Source organism: Pelobates fuscus, chromosome 4 (assembly GCF_036172605.1).
Source record: "Pelobates fuscus isolate aPelFus1 chromosome 4, aPelFus1.pri, whole genome shotgun sequence".
In the NCBI taxonomy this organism is placed as follows: domain Eukaryota; kingdom Metazoa; phylum Chordata; class Amphibia; order Anura; family Pelobatidae; genus Pelobates; species Pelobates fuscus.
The window spans coordinates 126,338,882-126,361,434 of NC_086320.1; the positions used below are offsets into that span (position 1 = coordinate 126,338,882).

Genomic DNA, 22,553 nt, shown 5'->3' on the forward strand with positions numbered 1-22,553 from the left:
TAGATATCGAAAGCATAGCCAAAGCATAGACCTAGCCTAAAGTAACCAAGCTACCTACACAAGCGACTGTGACTACTTGTTATTATTTTAAAAATGTGCCTGTTTATTCTGTGCCTCGCATGTTGAGCGTGGGAAAAGTTGGAGGACTGCTTTTTGGGCACCTCTTACCTGCCTGTGATAAAATATATGCACAACAAAAATAAAGAATAAAAAAAAAAAACGAAACATGCTTATAGTAACACAAACATGATCATGGAAATATAGTCAACAGGCCTGTCATGCTGCAACATGACTTCTAACTCCAACTCATCTGATCCAGGTTTGGCATTAATTAGCATAGAGAACCAAACATGTTAAAGTAAAATGGTTACAGAAAATAGCAATAATTACAAATGTTACTGTCCCTTACATTTCCTGTAAATACAAATGGATCATGTTTTAGATAACAGCACTATTTTTCAGAGAACAGAATATAGAATTCCCAGGTTTAAACAGAAATACAAATAAACATAATAAAGAAAAAAAAATGAGGACACTATTCACACAAAGGATTTCAGCAAGCTAAGGTTCATTAGGGGTGTGGGGTGTTCCTTTAAATAAATAAGTAAACAAAGAAAGCCAATATCTTCCTCTTGGAATGTTTACAGAAAGCTTGCAGCATTAAGGGGTGAGAAGACGCCAACGTCCATAGGAAAGCATTGAGAAATGCTTTCTTATGGACTGATTGAATGCGCGCACGGCTTTTGCATGCGCATTTGAGAGTCCCCAGCGCCGAGGGAGCCTGACGCTGGAGAAAGGTAAGAATTTCACCCCTTCCTCCTTTGTTTTCCTGGCACTATAGTGGTCCTTTAAGTTGCTTTTCAACTTTTAAATGTTTGTCATGTATACGAAAGAAACAGCACAATATCACAGCATGACAGAGTTAAAGGGCTACTCCAAGCACCATGATCACTTTATATATTTAAAGTTGTTATGGTGCCTGCAGTCTATATGTGCAGTGTGTTGGAGTATGAAAAACTGCACATACAGAGTTTAATCTCATCTCCTGCCGCAGGTATAACTCAACAAGAGTTCCAGCCTGGCTAGTGTGAATACTCTGCAAATTAGTATTCTTGTCACTGACTTGGGAGAGAAGGTAGGCACACCTGCCACTTTCATTATCTCTGTGGAGCTAACAAAATCAAGAAGGTAACCTCCCTGGCTGTCTGACATTCAAATATAAGTTAGCACTTTTATAAACTTCAAATAAGATAAGCAAATCCTCACACATAACAAGCTGAAGTGTGTGGAGGGTTCAGTTTAAGGGATGAGCTTATGTGTCAAAGGATCAGTTTGTATACCTACAATGTGGGACAAGTTTTACATCAAACAAAAATGGGGAGATGAAGGATAATTCACTAAAACCTGGGTACACTATGGTGGTTGAGAGAACATAATCAGAACAGAGCTGACACACACTAACTCCGCTCATTTACAGTAAAATCTGCATTGTTTGGATATTTTGAAGGCTATATTTTACACACATAAATCTTGACTATAGTAATAGGACTTGATGAATATTGTCATGGTTTTCAAAGTGGATAAACGTGCAAAGCGGTTATTTCTAAACTTAAACTGAAATATTTTGAGTCAGAGAAAACACTGTATACGGAGAATTCTTCATTGATTGGAGAACAGAAAAGTGAGAGTAAAATTCAACTAGTATACCATCAACCAACACATGCAACAGATGGGCATTCTGTTTCAAGAGATATTCTGGGTTTTTTTTGTTGTGTTCATGAACCTCCCGACCATGACACAGGGAAGTGTAATCACTGGCATACAGGATCTACAGCAACCATATTTTTTAGATCAAGCTCATAGTATGCACACTGTTCTATGACATGTCATCTAAGACGCCAACTATATTTAAAGAAACAATCCAGGCACCATAACTTAATTGAACTGACGTTCTAGTATCAGGAGGTCTTTGGCGCTGACTCACTTAAGGTTCTCAAATGGTTTATCCCAAAAAAAACTTTGTTCCACGCTGAATGTCCTTGACTCCTTGACCCTCTATTTTTTAAACAAGAAGGCTCTTGCAGAATCAGAAAGCAGTGCTGCTGATTGGCTGTGAGTGGCCAACTGACACTCATAGTCAATCAATGAGTCCCAATTCATAAACATGGCTTGAAAAGAAACACCTTTTTCAAGCAAGTTTTATAAAATGGGGATTCACTGATTGGCTGAGTGTGTCAGGTGATGACTACTCTTCCAAGAAGGCTCTCCACAAGATTTAGGATTGTATCTGAAATTATCTGTATTATGAACCTCACTTTGTGTCCAGCAGCATAGTCATGCTGGAATAGAAAATGGCATTCATTCCTCAAACTTGCTACAAAGTTAGAAGCACCTAACTATTTGTTTCTATGTTTCTATAAATTTTGTGCCCAAATAGCACAAAAAAAAATATAGATGTATTATTCTGCAGTCAGGCACTAATTCTGGAAAAGAAGGTCTGGCTTGCAATCAGTGTTTTAATTCAATGTATAGTCCATGCTTACTCCATGAAATCTAATGTATTTAATGGAGTAAAGGTTGTGGGTCCACTGCAAACAACTTTAGTTTCTTAAGAAGCTTGTCAACCAATGCCTTTATGAACCTCACTTTGTGTCCAGCAGCATAGTCATGCTGGAATAGAAAATTGCATTATTATTTTATTATTATTGCAATTTATATAGCGCCAACAGATTCCGTAGCGCTTTACAATATTATGAGAAGGGATTTAACTATAAATAGAACAATTACAAATAAACTTACAGGAACAATAGGTTGAAGAGGACCCTGCTCGATCGAGCTTACATTCTATAGGAGGTGGGTGTAAAACACATTAGGACAGGAATTTGCAATCAAATAAGGTGGACTGCCCTTTAGGAGAGGGCAAGAGACAGGTATGTGAGGTAAGGGTTAGTCTTGGAGGCCATATGCTTTCCTAAAGAGATGGGTTTTAAGGCACTTCTTAAAAGATGCAAGACTAGGGGAGAGTCTGATGGCGGTAGGCAGGCTATTCCATAGGAAGGGAGCCGTCCGCGAGAAGTCCTGCAAGCGCGAGTTGGCCGTACGAGTGCGGACAACGGACAGGAGGTGGTCACGGGCAGAGCGGAGAGACCGAGAAGGGACATACCTATGGATCTGTGAGGAGATATAAGAGGGGCTAGAGTTGTTCAGTGCTTTATAGGTGTGAGTTAGTACCTTGAATTGACTCCTATAGCATACAGGAAGCCAATGTAAGGACTGGCAGAGGGGTGAGGTGTGAGAGAAACGACTAGAGAGGAAAAATCAGTCTAGCAGCAGCGTTCATTACGGACTGTAGGGGTGCAGTACGGCTTTTGGGAAGACCAATCAGGAGAGGGTTACAGTAATCCATGCGGGAAATTACCAGAGCATGGACAAGCTCCTTGGTAGTATCTGGTGCAAGAAAGGGGCGGATGCGGGATATGTTTTTGAGATGGAGTCTACAGGATTTGGCAACATGCTGGATGTGAGGCTCAAAGGTGAGACCAGAGTCAAGTATGACGCCAAGACAGCGCGCTTGCAAGGATGGACTGATGTTGGTACCACAAACTTGAAGGGAGAGCGAAAGAGGAGGATCAGTATTAGGAGGAGGAAAGACAAGGAGCTCAGTTTTTGAGAGATTGAGTTTCAGAAAGCGGGAGGACATCCAGTCAGAGATGGAAGAAAGGCAAGCAGTGACACGTTGCAGGACGGCAGGGGAGAGGTCCGGGGAGGAGAGATATAGCTGGGTGTCATCAGCGTACAGGTGGTAGTGGAATCCAAAAGAGGTAATAAGTTTGCCAAGAGAGGCAGTATAAAGAGAAAATAGAAGGGGACCAAGGACGGAGCCTTGGGGGACTCCAACCGAGACAGGGCGAGGGGAGGAGGTATCATTAGAAAAGGAGACACTGAATGAGCGTTGGGAGAGATAAGAGGAAAACCACGAGAGGACAGAGTCACAGAGACCAAGCGATTGAAGAGTTTGAAGAAGGAGCATGATCAACGGTGTCAAAGGCCGCTGAGAGGTCAAGAAGAATTAGTATGGAGTAGTGGCCTTTGGATTTAGCTGCGATTAGGTTGTTAGTGACTTTGATAAGGGCAGTCTCTGTAGAGTGGAGAGGGCGGAACCCAGATTGAAGGGGGTCAAGGAGAGAGTTGGAATTGAGGAAATGAGACACTAGGGTAAAGACAAGCCTTTCCAGAAGCTTTGAGGAAAAAGGGAGCAGGGATATGGGACGGTAGTTAGAGAGGGTGGATGAGTCGAGGGATGTTTTTTTTAGTATAGGTACTACAGTGGCATGTTTAAGGTCAGCAGGGACGATGCCAGAAGAGAGCGAGCAGTTGAAGATGTGTATTAGAGAAGGCAAGAGACAAGTGGAGAGAGATCTGATAAGGTGAGATGGGACAGGATCGAGCGGGCAAGTGGTGGGGCGAGAGGAGCAAAGAAGAGCAGCCACCTCTTGGTCAGTAGCTGGGGAGAATGTCTGAAGGGTAGGAAAGGCATGATCTATGTGTGATTGAGAAACAGAAAGGCAAGGAGGGGAGAATTCTTTCCTTAGCTGTTCAATCTTGTCAATGAAGTAACATGCAAAGTTATCAGAAGTAAGATTAGTTTTGGGGGTGGCCACAGCAGGGCGAAGAAGAGAATTAAAGGTGTCAAATTGACGCCTGGGGTTGCGGGAACATGAACTAATGAGAGAGGAAAAATAGGACTGTTTGGCAAGGGCAAGGGCTGCACTGTATGAACACAATATGAATCTATAATGGAGACAGTCTGATTGGGTACGAGACTTCCTCCAGGAGCGTTCAGCACAACGGGAGCATCTTTGCAGGTAGCGCGTTGATTTAGTATGCCATGGTTGGGGGCGGGTTCTACTTGAGGTGCTTGTTTGGAGTGGCGCTGCAGTGTTCAAGGCAGATGTAAGAGTAGAGTTATATATGGAGATGGCCAGTGAAGGACAGGAGAGGGAAGGGATGGACAGCAGTTGTGAATCAATGTCAGCTGACAACTGTTGGAGATCCAGAGAATTAAGGTCCCTCCTGAGTTGAGGGGGGTTAGGCTGAGGTTGTTGGGTGAGGGGGTACGCAAGAGCAAATGATAAGAGGTGGTGATCAGAGAGTGGATATGGAGTGTTGCAGATATTAGTTACTGTACATGCATAAGTGAAGATTAGGTCAAGGGTATTGCCAGCTACATGGGTGGGAGAATTTGCCCACTGCAATAGCCCGAGGGAGGAAGTAATTGAAAGTAGTTTAGTGGCTGCAGAGGTCAAAGGTGGGTTTATAGGAATATTGAAGTCCCCGAGAATTAGGGAAGAGAGGAAATAGGGTAGCCAGGCAGCAAAGTGGTCAAGGAAGAGAAGAGGGGAACCAGGGGGACGGTAAATAACAGCAATGTTAGCGGAGAAGGGTTTGAAAAGGCGAATTGAGTGTATTTCAAATGACGGGAAAGAGAGGGAAGGGGGGGGTGGGAAGAGGTTTAAAAGAGCAGTGAGGGGAGAGGAGAAACCCAACACCACCACCTTTACATTCAGAGTTTCTTGGGTTGTGGGTAAGTTGGAGACCACCGAAGGACAAAGATGCAGGGGTGGCAGTGTCAGAGGGGGAGAGCCAGGTTTCTGTTAAGGCTAGTAAATCTATTGAACGAGAGATAAAGAAGTCATGGACAGCAGTGGATTTAGTTATATTGCAAACAGCATTCCTCAAACTTGCTACAAAGTTAGAAGCACCTAACTATTTGAAATGTCTGTATCCAGTAGCATTAAAGGACCACGATAGGCACCCAGACCACTTCAGGAGGGGGACCCTGAGGGTGGGAGCATGTTTTCCTGGCACTATAGTGGTCCTTTAAGATGACTTCACTGGAACCAAGAACCTAAAACCTGAAAACCAGTTCCATACCATTATCCATCCTACACCAAACTTTATATATTTGTGAATATACAAAAATCACAAAATCAGCGTTTTGTGTACTTGTGTCTGGTTGAAGACTGGCATACATAATCTTCTGTATCAAAGAACTTAAAGGACCACTCTAGTGCCAGGAAAACATACTCGTTTTCCTGGCACTAGAGTACCCTGAGGGTGCCCCCACCCTCAGGGACCCCCTCCCGCCGGGCTCTGGAGAGAGGAAGGGTTAAACTTACCTCTTTTTCCAGTGCCGGGCGGGGAGCTTTCCTCCTCCTCTCCATCTTGATCGCGACGTCATCGGCTGAATGCGCATGCGCGGCTTTCCTATGGACGCTTGCGTGCTCTCACTGTGATTTTCACAGTGAGAATCACGCAAGCGCCTCTAGCGGCTGTCAGTGAGACAGCCACTAGAGGATTTGGAGGCTGGATTAACCCTCATTATAAACATAGCAGTTTCTCTGAAACTGCTATGTTTATAAAAAAAAAGGGTTAATCCTAGAGGTACCTGGCACCCAGACCACTTCATTAAGCTGAAGTCGTCTGGGTGCCTAGAGTGGTCCTTTAAGAAAAATACACTCATCATTATAAAACTATGTATGGCCTTGTTGACTAGCATTTATTTTCAGTTTTTAGGCACCTAATGTGTTCTGGTGGCATTAATCAAACCCAGATTCTTTCATCAGACTGCCATGTAGTGAAGCATTATTTAGCATGTTTACTCGGCCCCAGAGTCCAGTAGTGACATTGACCATGCTTATGTTGTAAGATATATGCCTGAAAAGATTATTCTACTACATACACTACATGCCACAATTAAAGGGACATATAATCACCAGGACAACTACAGCTTAATGCAGTTGTTCTGGTGTGTATTGCCTGCCCCTGCATGCTTTTTAATGTAAGGGCTGACTTTTCAGGAAATGCATTGTTTATGATCTTGATGATCTAAGTGACTTCTGGTTGCAGTCATTCAGACGGCCACTAGAGGTGCTTCATACCAATGATGAGCATTTCTCATAGACATGCACTGATTTAATGCATCGCTATGAAGAGATGCTGATTGGCGCAGAACGGTGATTTGACACGTACGCGCAATAGCCTCCCAATGATTTCCTATGGTAAAAGCCCAATGCTTCTTTATGAGAAACACTTATCATTGGTGTGCAGCACTGACCCATGAAGCACCTCTAGTGGCGGTCTAAGTGACTGCAACCAGAAGTGTTCCTAGGCACCTCTTCATAGCAGTGCTTTGAGTTAGTGCATCGCTATGGAAAGCGCTCATCATTGGTGTGCAGCACTGACCCATGGAGCAACTCTAGTGGCCGTCTGCTTTTCAATGCTTTCCTATGGGGATTTTAGCGACGCTGGAGGTCCTCACATAGCACGAGGACGTCCAGCGACGCTCTAGCACAAAAAATACCTGTGCTAGAATCCCGGAAGTGCCCTCTAGTGGCCGTCTAGTAGACAGCTACTAGAGGAGGAGTTAACCCTGCAAAGTAATTATTGCAGTTTATGGGCAGAAGTGGTCTGGGTACCTGGAGTGTCCTTTAAAGTGCCGAGCTATTGTTGTATACCCAATTTGGCAGTCTCACCCTGTTAAATCTCTCACCAGCAGGCAGTCAGCTGGTTTTGTTTTGCTGATGTCGCTTCGGGGGCTCCTGTCCAGCAGTACCATTATTGTTTCTATCAGTTACAGGCAGTCTAGTACACACTAAACAGGTTATATTACAATCACCGTTTAGCATGTTCTTTAGTACTCAAAACTCTATTTTGTTATTACTTCCATATAAAAAAATTAAAATGAATAAATAAAAAGGTGCGGTTTCTATGAATGCCATGCTGATATGTTTTTTCTGTTTTTACTAGGCTTATCAAGGCGTATCAAGCTTCTTTTTTTTTTTTTTTTTAATACACGCATAATAACAATCAGACACTTACACTGCACCTAGACCACTTTATTGAGATAAAATAGTTTGGTTGACTGTTGTGTTCCTCTAATATCAAAAGCCAATTCCTCTCTCTCATTTCCAGCTACTTTTTATTAAATATATAAAGTTGAACTACAACAGGTTTATGTTAAATATCCTATTAATATATTGAAGAAGAGCAAGTCTACTAAACTACTGCTCAACAGCCAAAATACTGCCCAACAAATTATTACTACATTTGTTGCAAACCAAGTATATGATCTATTGTGTTAGCCCTATTTTCTATTCATCCTGTTTGAAAATAATAAAGTTTATCATTTATAAAAAAAAAAAAAAAAAAAAAAAAAAAGAGGGGCGGGGCCTGACCGCCGGCGGGATCAGACGCGCTCTGTCTGAGCTCCCGCTCCAGGGCCCGAAAATCGGCCCAAATCCCAAATTGGAGGTCAACCGCGACCATTTCTCTATGCCAGTGACCAAACTGACCCCCAGTCACTGAGGCACGCGGGGACACCGCACGCGACCCTGTCCTGCACCTAGAGTAATCCGACAGGGGCCGGAGTTCGTTGGAGCTTGAGCCGGGACGAGACGGCCGCTCTCTCGGGTCTCTGGCCGGTGTCTCGCTCCCCCCCCCCCCCCCCCCCTCTGGACCGGGGGGTCATCCCGGTCTGCAGGGGACCAGCAGCACACCAATCTGGGCATAAACAATCGCCCGAGCGAGGTACATCCACGCGCACTATTCTACAAGATGGCTGCCATGTGCGCGGACCACCAGTGCAGGAGAGCAGATCAAAGGAGAGCTAACCCAACACCACCCGACCACCATGACAGCCTTCCTCAGGTCTGTGTTGGCGGACTGTACTGGGCAAATTAAGCTACGGGTTGAGGGCATCAACCAGGATGAAATGGGGGGCACACAGAGCGGGACCCCACTGAACAGCCCTTATAAAGCAGACCTACAGGGGCCACCAAACCCTAGAACTGCCAGTCCCGACAAGGCAGATCACAGGGACAGAAACCCCAACCCACCCACCTTGTACCCGGCTAGAATCAACCCACCCCACCAGCCTGGGCCTGCAACACCACAACCACCGCCACGCGCCAATGAAACAGCGCAGGGCAACACAACCGCACCACCGCGGTACAATAAGAGGCACCTACCAAACAAGCACAGGGCTGGAGAGGGCCAAACTCTAAGGGCCCAGACAACCACAACCCCTCCAGTTGGCGATCCATCATTGCAGAGCATCATGAAACACCAAGAAGAGGCACACCCTCACACTCTACCAAGCCAGAGTGCCCCACACACAGCACACTCAAGGCAGGGTGCCCAACAACCTCCCCACAGATTGGGAATCGGATAAGCAGGCAAACAGACACGGTCTGCCTGCTGGCTGACCGCGGTGAAGACGCCGGCACAGATGAACCATAAATCCTACTCAACCTGGCGGACTCCTGTCGATAAGCTTCCATCCATGGACATTGACTTATGCTCGGAACTATTTGCCCTAGCATCAACTCCAAACTATGCTTAGCCAGACACACTGCCTACAGATAACGCAGCATGCTTTACACAAAGCACCAAGCGAGGAACACACTCTAGAAATCACACACGTAAACCACAGAGCTTAGACACCCACTTTAAAGAGAGAAAGTGTTACCATGCTTAACCCCATTGTAAAGATGCACAGATTGTTAAACTCAAAGTCCACCTATACCCTGCTAATACACTTAAGCTTGTACACTTATGCAGGTTTACCTACTCTAATGTAACTTAAACCATATTGCTCTCAGCTTGTTTCCTCTATCGTTACCTTTTCATTTAAAAAAATGTATGCTTACTCAACACGCCACAATATTGTTATAATCTGACTATGAACACCGAGCCTGCTGATGCTGTGGTGGCGCTACAGGCACTGTTGTACCTACTTGCATACCAAAAATAAAGAATTAAAAAAAAAAAAAAAAAAAAAAAAAAAAACACACACACACATTCCTTCCCGCTCTTGAGGTTTTAACTACAGTAAAATTAAAATAAATAAATCTCTCTATTGCACTTTAAAAATTGTATGTACTAAAATACTATATAGTCCATTTAAAACCATGAAGCAAATAAAGACTTGAGAAAATGTTCAACATATTGACGATGGGTGTAGGGTTAATGGACTCCACACTAGTCCCAAAGAACAAGATAGGAATAAAGTTGTTCTCTACCCCAAAGCTTATTTATGACCTTTTTCACTGAACAAGCAACAGACCCAACAATTGTCCATCTGCAATATTATACATAAAACTACAAAAAAACATAACAAAAATTCCTAATGTGAACTTCACACTTCCAACATTTTCACATTATTAGAAATTGTTTTTACATTTTAATGATATAAAGAGTCACTATAGTCTCCAAAACAACTTTAGCTTAAAGACGCAGCTTTGGTGTATAGGTCATGCCGCTAAAGTCTCTGCCATTTAGGAGTTAAAATCACTTTTGTTTCTGTTTATGCAGCCCTAGCCACACCTCTCCTGGCTGTGACTGACATAGGCTGCATAAAAAAAAAAAAAAAAAAAAAAATGGTTTCACTATCAAACAGATGTAACTTACTAGGGATCGACCGATATTGATTTTTTTAGAGCCGATACCGATATTCTGTGAACTTTCAGGCCGATAGCCAATATAATTTGCTGATATTCTGTACATTTACCATTTTGGAAAATTAGAAACTATTTCTAAAGGTAAATGCACAAAATATACATGCCACGTGTAGTGGATGCAGTGTGTTTAGACAGGGGAGCTGTGTGTGTGTCTGTAGCGTATGTGTGCGCAGTGGATGCAGAGTGTTTGTGTAGTGTGTGCAGTGGATGCAGTGTGTGTAGCGTGTGTGCAGTGGATGCAGTGTGTGTGTGTAGCGTGTGTGCAGTGGATGCAGTGTGTGTGTGTAGCGTGTGTGCAGTGGATGCAGTGTGTGTGTGTAGCGTGTGTGCAGTGGATGCAGTGTGTGTGTGTAGCGTGTGTGCAGTGGATGCAGTGTGTGTGTGTAGCGTGTGTGCAGTGGATGCAGTGTGTGTAGCGTGTGTGCAGTGGATGCAGTGTGTGTGTGTAGCGTGTGTGCAGTGGATGCAGTGGGGGTGTGTAGCGTGTGTGCCGTGGATGCAGTGTGTGTGTGCAGTGGATGCAGTGTGTGTGTGCAGTGGATGCAGTGTGTGTGTGCAGTGGATGCAGTGTGTGTGTGCAGTGGATGCAGTGTGTGTGTGCAGTGGATGCAGTGTGTGTGTGCAGTGGTTGCAGTGTGTGTGTGCAGTGGATGCAGTGTGTGTGCAGTGGATGCAGTGTGTGTGTGTGTGCAGTGTGTGTGTGCAGTGGATGCAGTGTGTGTAGCGTGTGTGTGCAGTGGATGCAGTGTGCGTGCAGTGGGTGCAGTGTGTGTAGCATGTGTGCAGTGGATGCAGTGTGTGTGTGTGTAGTGGATGCAGTGTGTGTGTAGCGTGTGTGCAGTGGATGCAGTGTGTGTTTGTGTAGCGTGTGTGCAGTGGATGCAGCGTGTGTGCAGTGGATGCAGTGTGTGTAGCGTGTGTGTAGCGTGTGTGCAGTGTGTGTAGCGTGTGTGTAGCGTGTGTGCAGTGGATGCAGTGTGTGTGTAGCGTGTGTGCAGTGGATGCAGTGTGTGTAGCGTGTGTGCAGTGGATGCAGTGGGTGTGTGTGCAGTGGATGCAGTGGGTGTGTGTAGCGTGGATGCAGTGGGTGTGTGTAGCGTGGATGCAGTGGGTGTGTGTAGCATGGATGCAGTGGGTGTGTGTAGCGTGGATGCAGTGGGTGTGTGTAGCGTGGATGCAGTGGGTGTGTGTAGCGTGGATGCAGTGGGTGTGTGTAGCGTGGATGCAGTGGGTGTGTGTAGCGTGGATGCAGTGGGTGTGTGTAGCGTGGATGCAGTGGGTGTGTGTAGCGTGGATGCAGTGGGTGTGTGTAGCGTGGATGCAGTGGGTGTGTGTAGCGTGGATGCAGTGGGTGTGTGTAGCGTGTGTGCAGTGGATGCAGTCGGTGTGTGTAGCGTGGATGCAGTGGGTGTGTGTAGCGTGGATGCAGTGGGTGTGTGTAGCGTGGATGCAGTGGGTGTGTGTAGCGTGGATGCAGTGGGTGTGTGTAGCGTGGATGCAGTGGGTGTGTGTAGCGTGGATGCAGTGGATGCAGAGGGTGTAGCGTGTGTGCAGTGGATGCAGAGGGTGTAGTGTATGCAGTGGGTGTGTGTAGCGTGTGTGCAGTGGATGCAGTGTGTGTGTAGTGGATGCAGTGTGTGTGTAGTGGATGCAGTGTGTGTGTGTAGCGTGTGTGTAGTGGATGCAGTGGGTGTTTGTGTAGTGCAGGGGTAGTCAATTTGGTCCCTACCGCCCACACACACACACCGCACCCCTTACCTACGCACCGCCCCTTCATACACACGCTGCACCTCTCACACACACACTACACCCTTTACACAGAAACACATACACATGGCACCCTACATACACACAGCACTTAACATACACACATAGGAAAAAAAAAAAAAAGTATAGAAAATATTTTTTTAAAAAAAGGAAAATGAATGTTTAAAAATAAAAAAATTGCACTTGCGCTATAAAATTCGTTACTGCGTCACTGGTGGGCGGTAAGGACATTTTACCATCAACAAAGATACAAAAGCGGGCTGTTGGTATTAAATGGTTGACTACCCCTGGTGTAGTGGATGCAGTGTGTATTAGTGTAGTGTGTATATAATGAAAGCAGAGTGTTTGTGTAGTGTGTGGGTAGTGTGCGTAAAGTAAATGCTGTATATACTAAATGCAAAGTGTGTGTGTAGTGTGTATAGTGTGTGTATATAATGCAGTGTGTTTGTGTAGTGTGCATTATATAAACACACTGCATTATATACACACACACACACTATACAAACACACTCACACTGCATTATATAAACACACTATACAAACACAGTGTGAGTGTGTTTGTATAGTGTGCATTAAATACATACTTACTATTTAAACACTGCATTATATACACACTTACTATTTAAACACTGCATTATATACACACACACTATATTCTTTACACACTATACAAACACACTGCATTATATACACACACTACACAAACATACTGCATTATATAAACACACTACACAAACACACTGCATTATATACAGAGTGTGTTTGTGTAGAGTATGTGTATATGTGTATATAATGGAGTGTGTGTGTGTGAGGGGGCATTTTTTATTAAATTGTTTTTTTTTTAATATTTATTATTATTTATTTTTGTTGTCCCCCCCTCCCTGCTTGTTACCTGGCCAGGGAGGGGGGGAATATAGCTGTCCATGGTGGTCCAGTGGAATTGGCTGAGCTGTGGGGGAGCCGGCAGCAAGCATTTACTTACCTCCCAGCAGCTCCTCCAGCTCCCCAGTGTAAGTCTTGCGGCCAGCGTGCCGCACTGCCATGGCAACCCGTGGCAACACTCTGACGGCCGCAGGTCTCGCGAGAGTTACACTGGGGAGCTGGATGAGCTGCTGGGAGGTAAGTAAACACTTGCTGCCCCCCCCCCCCCCCCCAGGACCGCCGGGCTTGTAATGAGCCCGGCGATCCGGTTATATATTATCGGCAATATCGGTATCTGAATTGGCCGATACCGATATTGCCGAAAACACTGAATATCAGCTGATAATATCGGTAAAACCGATAATCGGTCGATCCCTATAACTTACTTTAAAAGTTTTATCTCCTGCTCTATAAATTGGACTTTAATCACACACAAGAGGCTCCTGCAGGGTCTAGCAAGCTATTAACAGTGCAGAGGATAATATATGTTCAATTAAACTGAATTTGCAATGAAGGAAGTATAAACATTGGATGACTCCTTACAGGACGTGTTTAGAAAAGCTGTGCACTTTAACTCCGCAATGACAGAGAATTGAGCAATTAGACTGCAGGGACATGATCTACACACCAAAACAGTTTCATTAAGCTTATGTTGTTTTTGTGACTATAGTGTCCCTTTAAGTTACAAAGATGTAAGGTATCTTCTGTATTCCCTGCAATGTACATTATAGAATATTTTGTAATAAAACGATTATTTTCTGTACGATCTAAAAAGTTGCCAGTTGTTTAGAAGTCATTTTTTTCCCCTAAAAAGCCAATTCTCACTTGAGTGCCAAGGACTAGCATACTGTATTTTGTGTACACTTCTCACCACAATTCGAATCATACATCTTGAGAAAGGGAACTCACTAAATGTATATTAACCAATTGCCATAGAAAGGATCATCAACACAAATGACCTATGAACACTGGCCAACTTTAATAATCATGCATATGAAAACATGTTAACTTTATAACTAAGTGCATTGGATCAAGACATGGCACTATAATATAAAGATTTTAAAAGTACATAAAATGCAGTCCCATAAAGGGAATGCACACAAGGGTCGTACCTAATACACCCGCCAAGAAAAAAGCTAAACACAAAATCATTTTAAGAGGATAAAGCCCCCTAAACACGGGGTTAGGAAAGGATAATTAAATACCTTAAATATACCAATAATAAAAAAGGGAAATGTAGTCACCACACACCACCAAACACTTATGTCACAATATGCAATAATATTAACCTTGATGAATACATGCAATTTTTTTTTTTAAAAGGCAACGTTAAAATGCAGAATCCATTAAAAATAGGAAGAGTAGGAAAAGCCTTCAATAATACTTTCTGGAGCAACGTTCTTCAACCCTTAAAGCATGGGTCCTCAAACTCCGGCCCCCCAGATGTTGCTGAGCTACAACTTCCCATGATTCTCTGGCTATCTATGTAATTCAAAGAATCATGGGAGTTGTAGTTCAGCAACATCTGGGGGGCCGGAGTTTGAGGACCCATGTCTTGAAGGATCACTATGGTGACAGGAAAACAAACTCGTTTTGCTGGCACTATAGGGTCATTAGGTCCCTCCCACCCTGAGGGCCCCCCTTCAGCCACTTACCTTTCTCTAGTGGCCGGGCAACTCTTCTCCCTCTATGCGGCAACAGCCGCGCGAGCATTCAAACCGCCCATAGGAAAGCATTACTCAATGCTTTCCTATGGACTTCCAGCATCTTCTCACTGTGATTTTCACAGTGAGAATCGCTGAGACTGCTTTGCTTTCAGCTGCAGGGTTTAAACTAGAGGGACCTGGCACTCAGACCACTTCATTGAGCTGAAGTGGTCTGGGTGCATATAGTGGTCCTTTAAGTCCAACAACAATCCTGGTGTCTAAGGGCCTTGTCCAGATCACCCCCACAGGGCTTACATTTCTCTTATGTTTTTTTCAATAATTAAAGAGTTACTACAAGCAAAATGACCACTTCAGTGATTTGACCACCAATGGCACTGCAGCACCCCCTCTATGCCACCCCTATCCTTCTCTCGATCCATCCTCCCTGAACCCCTTAGCCTTCTGGCAAGTGGAATACATCAGACAAGTGTTTTGTTTTTTCATTTTAATTTTTTTTAAGTTGAAGTAACCCTTTAACCCCTTAAGGACCAAACTTCTGGAATAAAAGGGAATCATGACATGTCACACATGCCATGTGTCCTTAAGGGGTTAAAGCTTTAAATCAGTATCATCAACCCCAATATCTGTTACCTGTTCTTAGGCAATGTTTTCTCTATTCTAAAGCAGCACTGTCAACCACCTCCCCCTGCAAAAGTAATATTTCATAAAGGTACCGTAAATCTTTATTTCACAAAAATTCCAAACCCAGTCAAAAGATATACTGAGACAGTAGGGACTACTGATTTCTCATATGCCTGACACTGCTTGACAATTAGCAGAGCTATCGCCGTCAAGAAGTGATAATCGCCCAGCCGTCACCAGTGACAGGTTAAGGGAATTGTCTTAATGTAAAAAGGATCCTGCAGTCTTGCGGGGTCCTCCATAGACTTAAATTCTGTATCTTGCGCATGGGCAAGTGTACAGCATTGATGTCGGCTCCTAGCAGGAGAGGACCGACAGAATGACTATGGTGGCACCGTGAGGGACAGGTTCATGTAACTAAAACTCACCCAGTGGCATTGTCACCGTAGGCAGTCCTTGCACGTTATGCAAAAAGTCCTCAGACTAAGTCAGTGCCGCTTTAAGAGTATGTCTGGGACTCAGTTTTACTCAATGAGTGCAAGGGATTTCAATGCATTGCGCACCAAGGATTTAGACACGAAGAAACAAAGTGTCATAAACCAAAATGCTAAATTTAGAAGAAATTAGCTGACATGGAAAAATTCTCCAACTCAGTTATACTCTCAAACTCTGCAGCTAGCTATTCTACACGGAAATCCTGATATTCAATTCACAAGTCTCAGAATAGATAGATAGATAGATAGATAGAAATTTGTTATTTCAGCTTATTTTATCGTCCTAGCCATGTCCCATACCAGTGCCAATGTGAGTATTGTCGTGTAGAGATACCCTGTATGTGTCGGCATGCCGAGCAGCCCGCACTGTGATGTGGGAATACCCCGGCAGAGGTGCTGGTTGTGGCAGTGGTTGTGGTGGTGGTGGCAGTGGTTGTGGTGCTGGTGGCAGTGGTTGTGGTGCTGGTGGTTGTGGTGCTGGTGCTTGTGTTTGTGTTAATGGTGGTTGTGGCAGTGGTGCTGCTGGTTGTGGTGCTGGTGTTTGTGTTAATGGTGGTTGTGGCAGTGGTGCTGGTGGCAGTGGTGCTGGTGGCAGTGGTGCTGGTGGCAGTGGTGCTGGTGGCAGTGGTGCTGGTGTTTGTGTTAGTGGTGGTGGCAGTGGTGCTGGTGTTTGTGTTAGTGGTGGTGGCAGTGGTGCTGGTGGCAGTGCTGGTGTTTGTGTTAGTGGCAGTGCTGATGTTTGTGTTAGTGGTGGTGGCAGTGCTGGTGTTTGTGTTAATGGTGGTGGCAGTGGTGCTGGTGTTTGTGTTAGTAGTGGTGGCAGTGGTGCTGGTGTTTGTGTTAGTAGTGGTGGCAGTGGTGCTGGTGTTTGTGTTAGTAGTGGTGGCAGTGGTGCTGGTGGCAGTGCTGGTGTTTGTGTTAGTGGTGGTGGCAGTGGTGCTGGTGTTTGTGTTAGTGGTGGTGGCAGTGCTAATGTTTGTGTTAGTGGTGGTGGCAGTGGTGCTGGTGGCAGTGCTGGTGTTTGTGTTAGTGGTGGTGGCAGTGCTGATGTTTGTGTTAGTGGTGGTGGCAGTGCTGATGTTTGTGTTAGTGGTGGTGGCAGTGCTGATGTTTGTGTTAATGGTGGTTGTGGCAGTAGTGCTGGTGGCAGTTGTGTTGGCAGTGGTGTTGTTATACTCACTACATAAAGCGGGCTCCAGCGGTTCTCATCGTCAATCTCCCTGAACTCCTGCTCCATGGTGTCTCCGTGTGTGCTGCGTCTCCCGGCCTCACAGCTCTCCCGCACACGGCATCTCTCCGCGCTCACTCCCTCACACCGGCAAACAGGAACAGAGCGGCCAACGGTACAAAATCTACGACACGAACCGAGGGACACCGGCCTCCCTAACCACGCCCCCTTCCGGTTACTAACACACCTAGGAGCCGCTCCATTGGCTCGATCAGATCTGATAATCAGTAACGAACACTATCGACCAATCAGCGGCGAGAAGTTATTTGGCTCTGACAGGATACGCTATAGCTCCGCCTATCCGGAGATCCCCCTTGTAGTGCGGAGACGCTCGGAGGCTGGAGCGGCCATACTAACAGCTGGCAGCGGGGTCCAAGGGATAAGCGGCCATTCTAACAGCTGGCAGCGGTTCTCAGTACTGTGGGGATGAGCGGCCATACTAACAGCTGGCAGCGGGTCTCAGTACTGTGGGGATAAGCGGCCATTCTAACAGCTGGCAGCGGGTCTCAGTACTGTGGGGATAAGCGGCCATACTAACAGCTGACAGCGGGTCTCAGTGCTGTGGGGATGAGCGGCCATTCTAACAGCTGGCAGCGGGGTCTCAGTGCTGTGAGGATGAGCGGCCATGCTAACAGCTGGCAGCGGGGTCGATGTACTGTGGGGATAAGCGGCCATACTAACAGCTGGCAGCGGGTCTCAGTGCTGTGAGGATGTGCGGCCATGCTAACAGCTGGCAGCGGGGTCGATGTACTGTGGGGATAAGCGGCCATATTAACTGCTGGCAGCGAGCCTGATAGTGTCATTAGACTGGGGATTTGCAATAAGAAGGTGTAAATGGCTGTTAGATATGTTACCTCTATATGCAAACATTACAGACACCTCGCAGACAGGTCGTCATATCCCATTGCCACCTTTCACGATCCTTTAGCTTTGGAACGCGATGGGTTTGAGGTTCTAAAGTTTATAGTGATCATGGTTACTACAGGCGAATAATAATAATATCGCGAAGTATACGGTTCTAAGGAAATGGTTTGGATTACAATAAAGTAAATACGCCTGGTGGTTTTTGTTTCATTTCTATAGAAGTATTTTTTATTTTTCTCTTAACCATACAGGAATTGAGTGTTTTCTGAGTATTGTGACACACATTGCATTTCCTTGTATTAGGATGCTCTTTTGATGCAGTCATGAGGTCTGTCTGTAAAGGGCAGCTGAGGTCACCTGAGAGTGTTTGAATGGACTCTTAAAAGCACTAAAACAACCTAAGCTTTACCTATAGGTGCCAATAGTTTAGCATATTTGCCTGGACAGTCCTATGTTTTGGGGTACTGCCTCAGCAGATACTGGGTATTCCATGGAGGTATCCCCCATTTTAACATTTGCTGGCAGATGTAGAAGGGGACTGGTTATTAGCAGTGACTTGTGCATGGAGGGAGCAGGATGTCACTCAGCTTGGCCCCTGAGCACCTGCTCTCTTCCCTGCACAGCTCTGTCCCGAGAAGGTGAGCAGGTATATCATAAGAATGCGCCCATCCTCATTAACAATTTCAGCTGATTTAATCATTTGACAACAGTTTTAAAAGTTGGCGCTACGACACATGGAACTCCTGCCTTCATTACTCTCTAGCCTCTACAATTGAACGCTACAGCTTTAAGGCCCATTTTCCGTACCATCCCTACTGCAAGCCTCTACAATTGAACGCTACAGCTTTCATGTACCAATTTGGAATTCAGAAGATGCTCCACCGGATTTCTTTCACCTTTGCCACTAGATTACTTCTTTATAATAATGTTTTCATTGTTATCTATAGTGTACTACTATAGTATCTTGTACTTGCAGCTACATGCATTAATTAATAATCTGGCTGTTAGGATTTGATTGGCAAAATTCTAAATTGTAAATCACAACTGTTTTATTGTCCCCTCCCATGCTTGCCACTCCTAACTGTAAATACCTTAACCCCTTAAGGACCAAACTTCTGGAATAAAAGGGAATCATGACATGTCACACATGTCATGTGTCCTTAAGGGGTTAAAGGACCACTATAGGCACCCAGACCATTTCAGCTTAATGAAGTGGTCTGGGTGCCTGGTCCCTCTAGGATTAACCATTTTTTTTTTATAAACATAGCAGTTTCAGAGAAACTGCTATGTTTATACTGAGGGTTAATCCAGCCTCCAAAGCCTCTAGTGGCTGTCTCATTGACAGCCGCTAGAGGCGCTTGCATGCTTCTCACTGTGAAAATCACAGTGAGAAGACGCCAGCGTCCATAGGAAAGCATTGTGAATGCTTTCCTATGCGACTGGCTGAATGCGCGCGCGGCTCCTGCCGCGCATGCGCATTCAGCTGATGACGTCGCGAGGAAGGAGGAGAGGAGGAGGAAAGCTCCCCGTCCGGCGCTGGAGAAAGGTAAGTGTTTAACCCCTTCCTCTCTCCAGAGCCCGGCGGGAGGGGGTCCCTGAGGGTGGGGGCCCCCTTAGGGAACTATAGTGCCAGGAAAACGAGTATGTTTTCCTGGTACTATAGTGGTCCTTTAATATAACTGTTTATCTCTACTCCCTCCGTAGGCCCATTTGCCATACCATCCCTACTGCAAGCCTCTACAATTCTACTCGGCTCAACCCACCCAGGTTCCCCCTACATTTATAGCATGCTCCTCCAGCTGTTTAAAATTCTCACTCACTTACCTCTTCATTCTCTCTATATTCTACCAATAGCTGCAACTCTCTGTTTCCTTATTTAGTTATCAATTCCAAATTTCCCCTGCGACCTCTTGTCTCAAATCCCCACGGTATCCTTTAGATTGTAAGCTCACAGGCTATCTACCTATGCACTTTGTATAAAAGAGCTTAAATGGCAAGATTTCAGCTTACGGGCAGGGCCCTCTCTACCTTTTGTATTTGCGTGTGTGTATATTGTATGTTCTCCACTAATTGTACAGCACTGCGGAATATGATGGCGCTTTATAAATAATAGTAATAATAATAATAATACTGTGCATTGCGAAGAAGGAATAGCCAAGTGTCTCTTCTTAGTCTAGCACAGTGGATCCCAACCTTTTTTCACTTGAGTACCCCTTGACACACCATTTCCATAAATTGTACCCCTCCCATTAACAAAATGTTTGTAGTTAATATAGTTGCATTTATTTCAAACATACATTTTTCTCTGTCACATATCCCCGTTTTCTCTGCTCCAGGCTCTCCCTGCTTCTCCCCTGCCCCAGGCTCTCCATGCTTATCCTCTGACTCAGGCTCCCCCTGTTCTCCCCTGCCCTCGGCTCCCCCTGCACTCCTCTGCCCCAGACAAACACTATCACACATGCAGATACACATAAACAAACACTGGCACACATATAGATACAGATACACACACACACACCTGCAGATACATAGATGCAAACACTGAAAAACATGCAGATACACACACTGACATACATACATGTACAGATGTATAGACACAATAATACAATTGTTAAGGATCAAGTGTTTGATAATTTTGTATATCTACCCCTGTCCAAATTATTAAATGCGTGCACGCTCCCAAAGGTAATTCACATCAGACACAAGTTTCAGGTTAATGAAAAAATTGAGGTATGTTTAATCCTGTCAGGATATTTATATCGGCAGACATTTTGTGCTATGATAGAAATTAAAAGTGTATATTGCCTGAATCACTCAGAACAGAGCAGACTCCATTTTGGATTTCAAGCTAACAAAGACACAAATTTCTATCCTCTTTGTAACTAAACACTAACTGAGCTAAAGAATGCTTTATATAAACAAACCAAGTGATATGCAGTAATATAGGGGGATGGATGCCCTGCCTAGATGTTAATGGAATAGAAATAATTCTAAACCCAGACATTAGTGACAGAGAAGATTAGTAATTAATTTTACTTTCTAAATTGTATAAGGTCTCATTGTAAAGTAAAAGTTGAAATAAAGTTTAAACTGTCAGTTTTAGAAATTACAGCAGGAATTGGAGACACCATGTCTGGAGAAAACCCTTTGAACTGACAAGTAAACTTAAAATATAATAACCATAAAGATAAACTAAATAACGTCAGAATAGCCACCAGGAAAAGTTAACTCTTTCCTGGATAGGAATGTTTAATGGGACGAGACTGCCCTCTATAGACCAAATACTTAAATTGCTATCTGGAAGGTAACCACACGTCCAGTTTTCTATTGGTCTATCACCTAGTGACGAACAGAGAATTTTCTCTTTAAAAAGTTAAGACAAAGGGAAGAGGGGGGCTAAGTCAAAGAGTCGGGGGAAGTGAGCAGTGGAGGCGATTGTAAGAAGTCAGGATCGCAGGCTAATAAAGAAAAGCAGAGTCAGAGCGAGAAATCCAAACAAGTTCCTGAGACTACCTACTCATATGATGAGAATATCTACCTAACTGGTAATTATACTGGTTTCATTTAATTAATCTAAATTAATAAAAATGTTCTAATAGCATGATATATGTCTGGATAAATCACGATCAGATTTCGATATTTAGAAATCTTAGTTACTAAAGAATATATAGTTATAGCATCCCATTCTGCAGGTGGGAAAATAATAATTATATATATTAATGTGGTTACAATCACATGTTAGCATATCATGTTATTTATCCAGGTGTATTGATTTGCTCTAAATTAAGACAAGATATCTTTTTAGGCAAATTAAAATTCTGCTTATAGAACATGGTAGATTACTCTTATTGGATGGTTCCAGGAAATGACTAATGAGCTGGTTTAGGTGTTATTTTATTTAAAATTACATGAGAATAGGTCTTAATTACCTAGTAGGTCTAGCCAGCATTGAAAGGGTTATTCAGTTAACTGCTAGCTAAAGTTTTATGGCCTTTCGCTGCGATCTGTGAAAGAAAGTTTTTCCTTCTCTCTGAAGCCCCTCATAAATCTTGTCTTGACAATTGACTGTGTTAGCCATTGGAATGTGTATTGCCATTTGTATTGCATACTGATGTTATACTAAATATTCATTGATTATTGTCACACATGTTACTTATTATTATTATTATTTAATTTGTCACAATAAATTGTATCTATTTTTATAACAAATTGTGATTTTATTTGTATGGAATACATTTCACTTACATGATAACGAATCTTTGGGATCTGAGAATTGAAATAGTGGGCAATTCTCAACTGTTTACTATTATTATCCCATAAATATCCCCACAATCCAGGGGGCCGGTATGTCCCTTATAAAGTAGAAATACATCATATGCATGATTATAGATAACAGAGAAAATACATCAACAATTGGTTAGGGGTTAAGTGGTTCATCTAATGCACAGCCTACAGGGTGTGATGTCACTGT

The 22,553-nt window shown here is 44.1% G+C and overlaps 1 protein-coding gene across 1 annotated transcript in view; it reads right to left on the bottom strand.

The window, feature by feature from the left end:
* The window catches only part of PTPN2 (protein tyrosine phosphatase non-receptor type 2), a 99,096-nt gene extending 81,691 nt beyond the window's left edge, over nucleotides 1-17,405 (bottom strand). The window contains exon 1 of the mRNA XM_063451595.1: nucleotides 17,171-17,405. Within this exon, the coding sequence (XP_063307665.1) occupies nucleotides 17,171-17,227 (57 nt within the window). The 5' untranslated portion in view covers nucleotides 17,228-17,405. The remainder of the gene's footprint in view (nucleotides 1-17,170) is intronic.
* Between the last annotated feature and the right edge of the window lie 5,148 nt (nucleotides 17,406-22,553).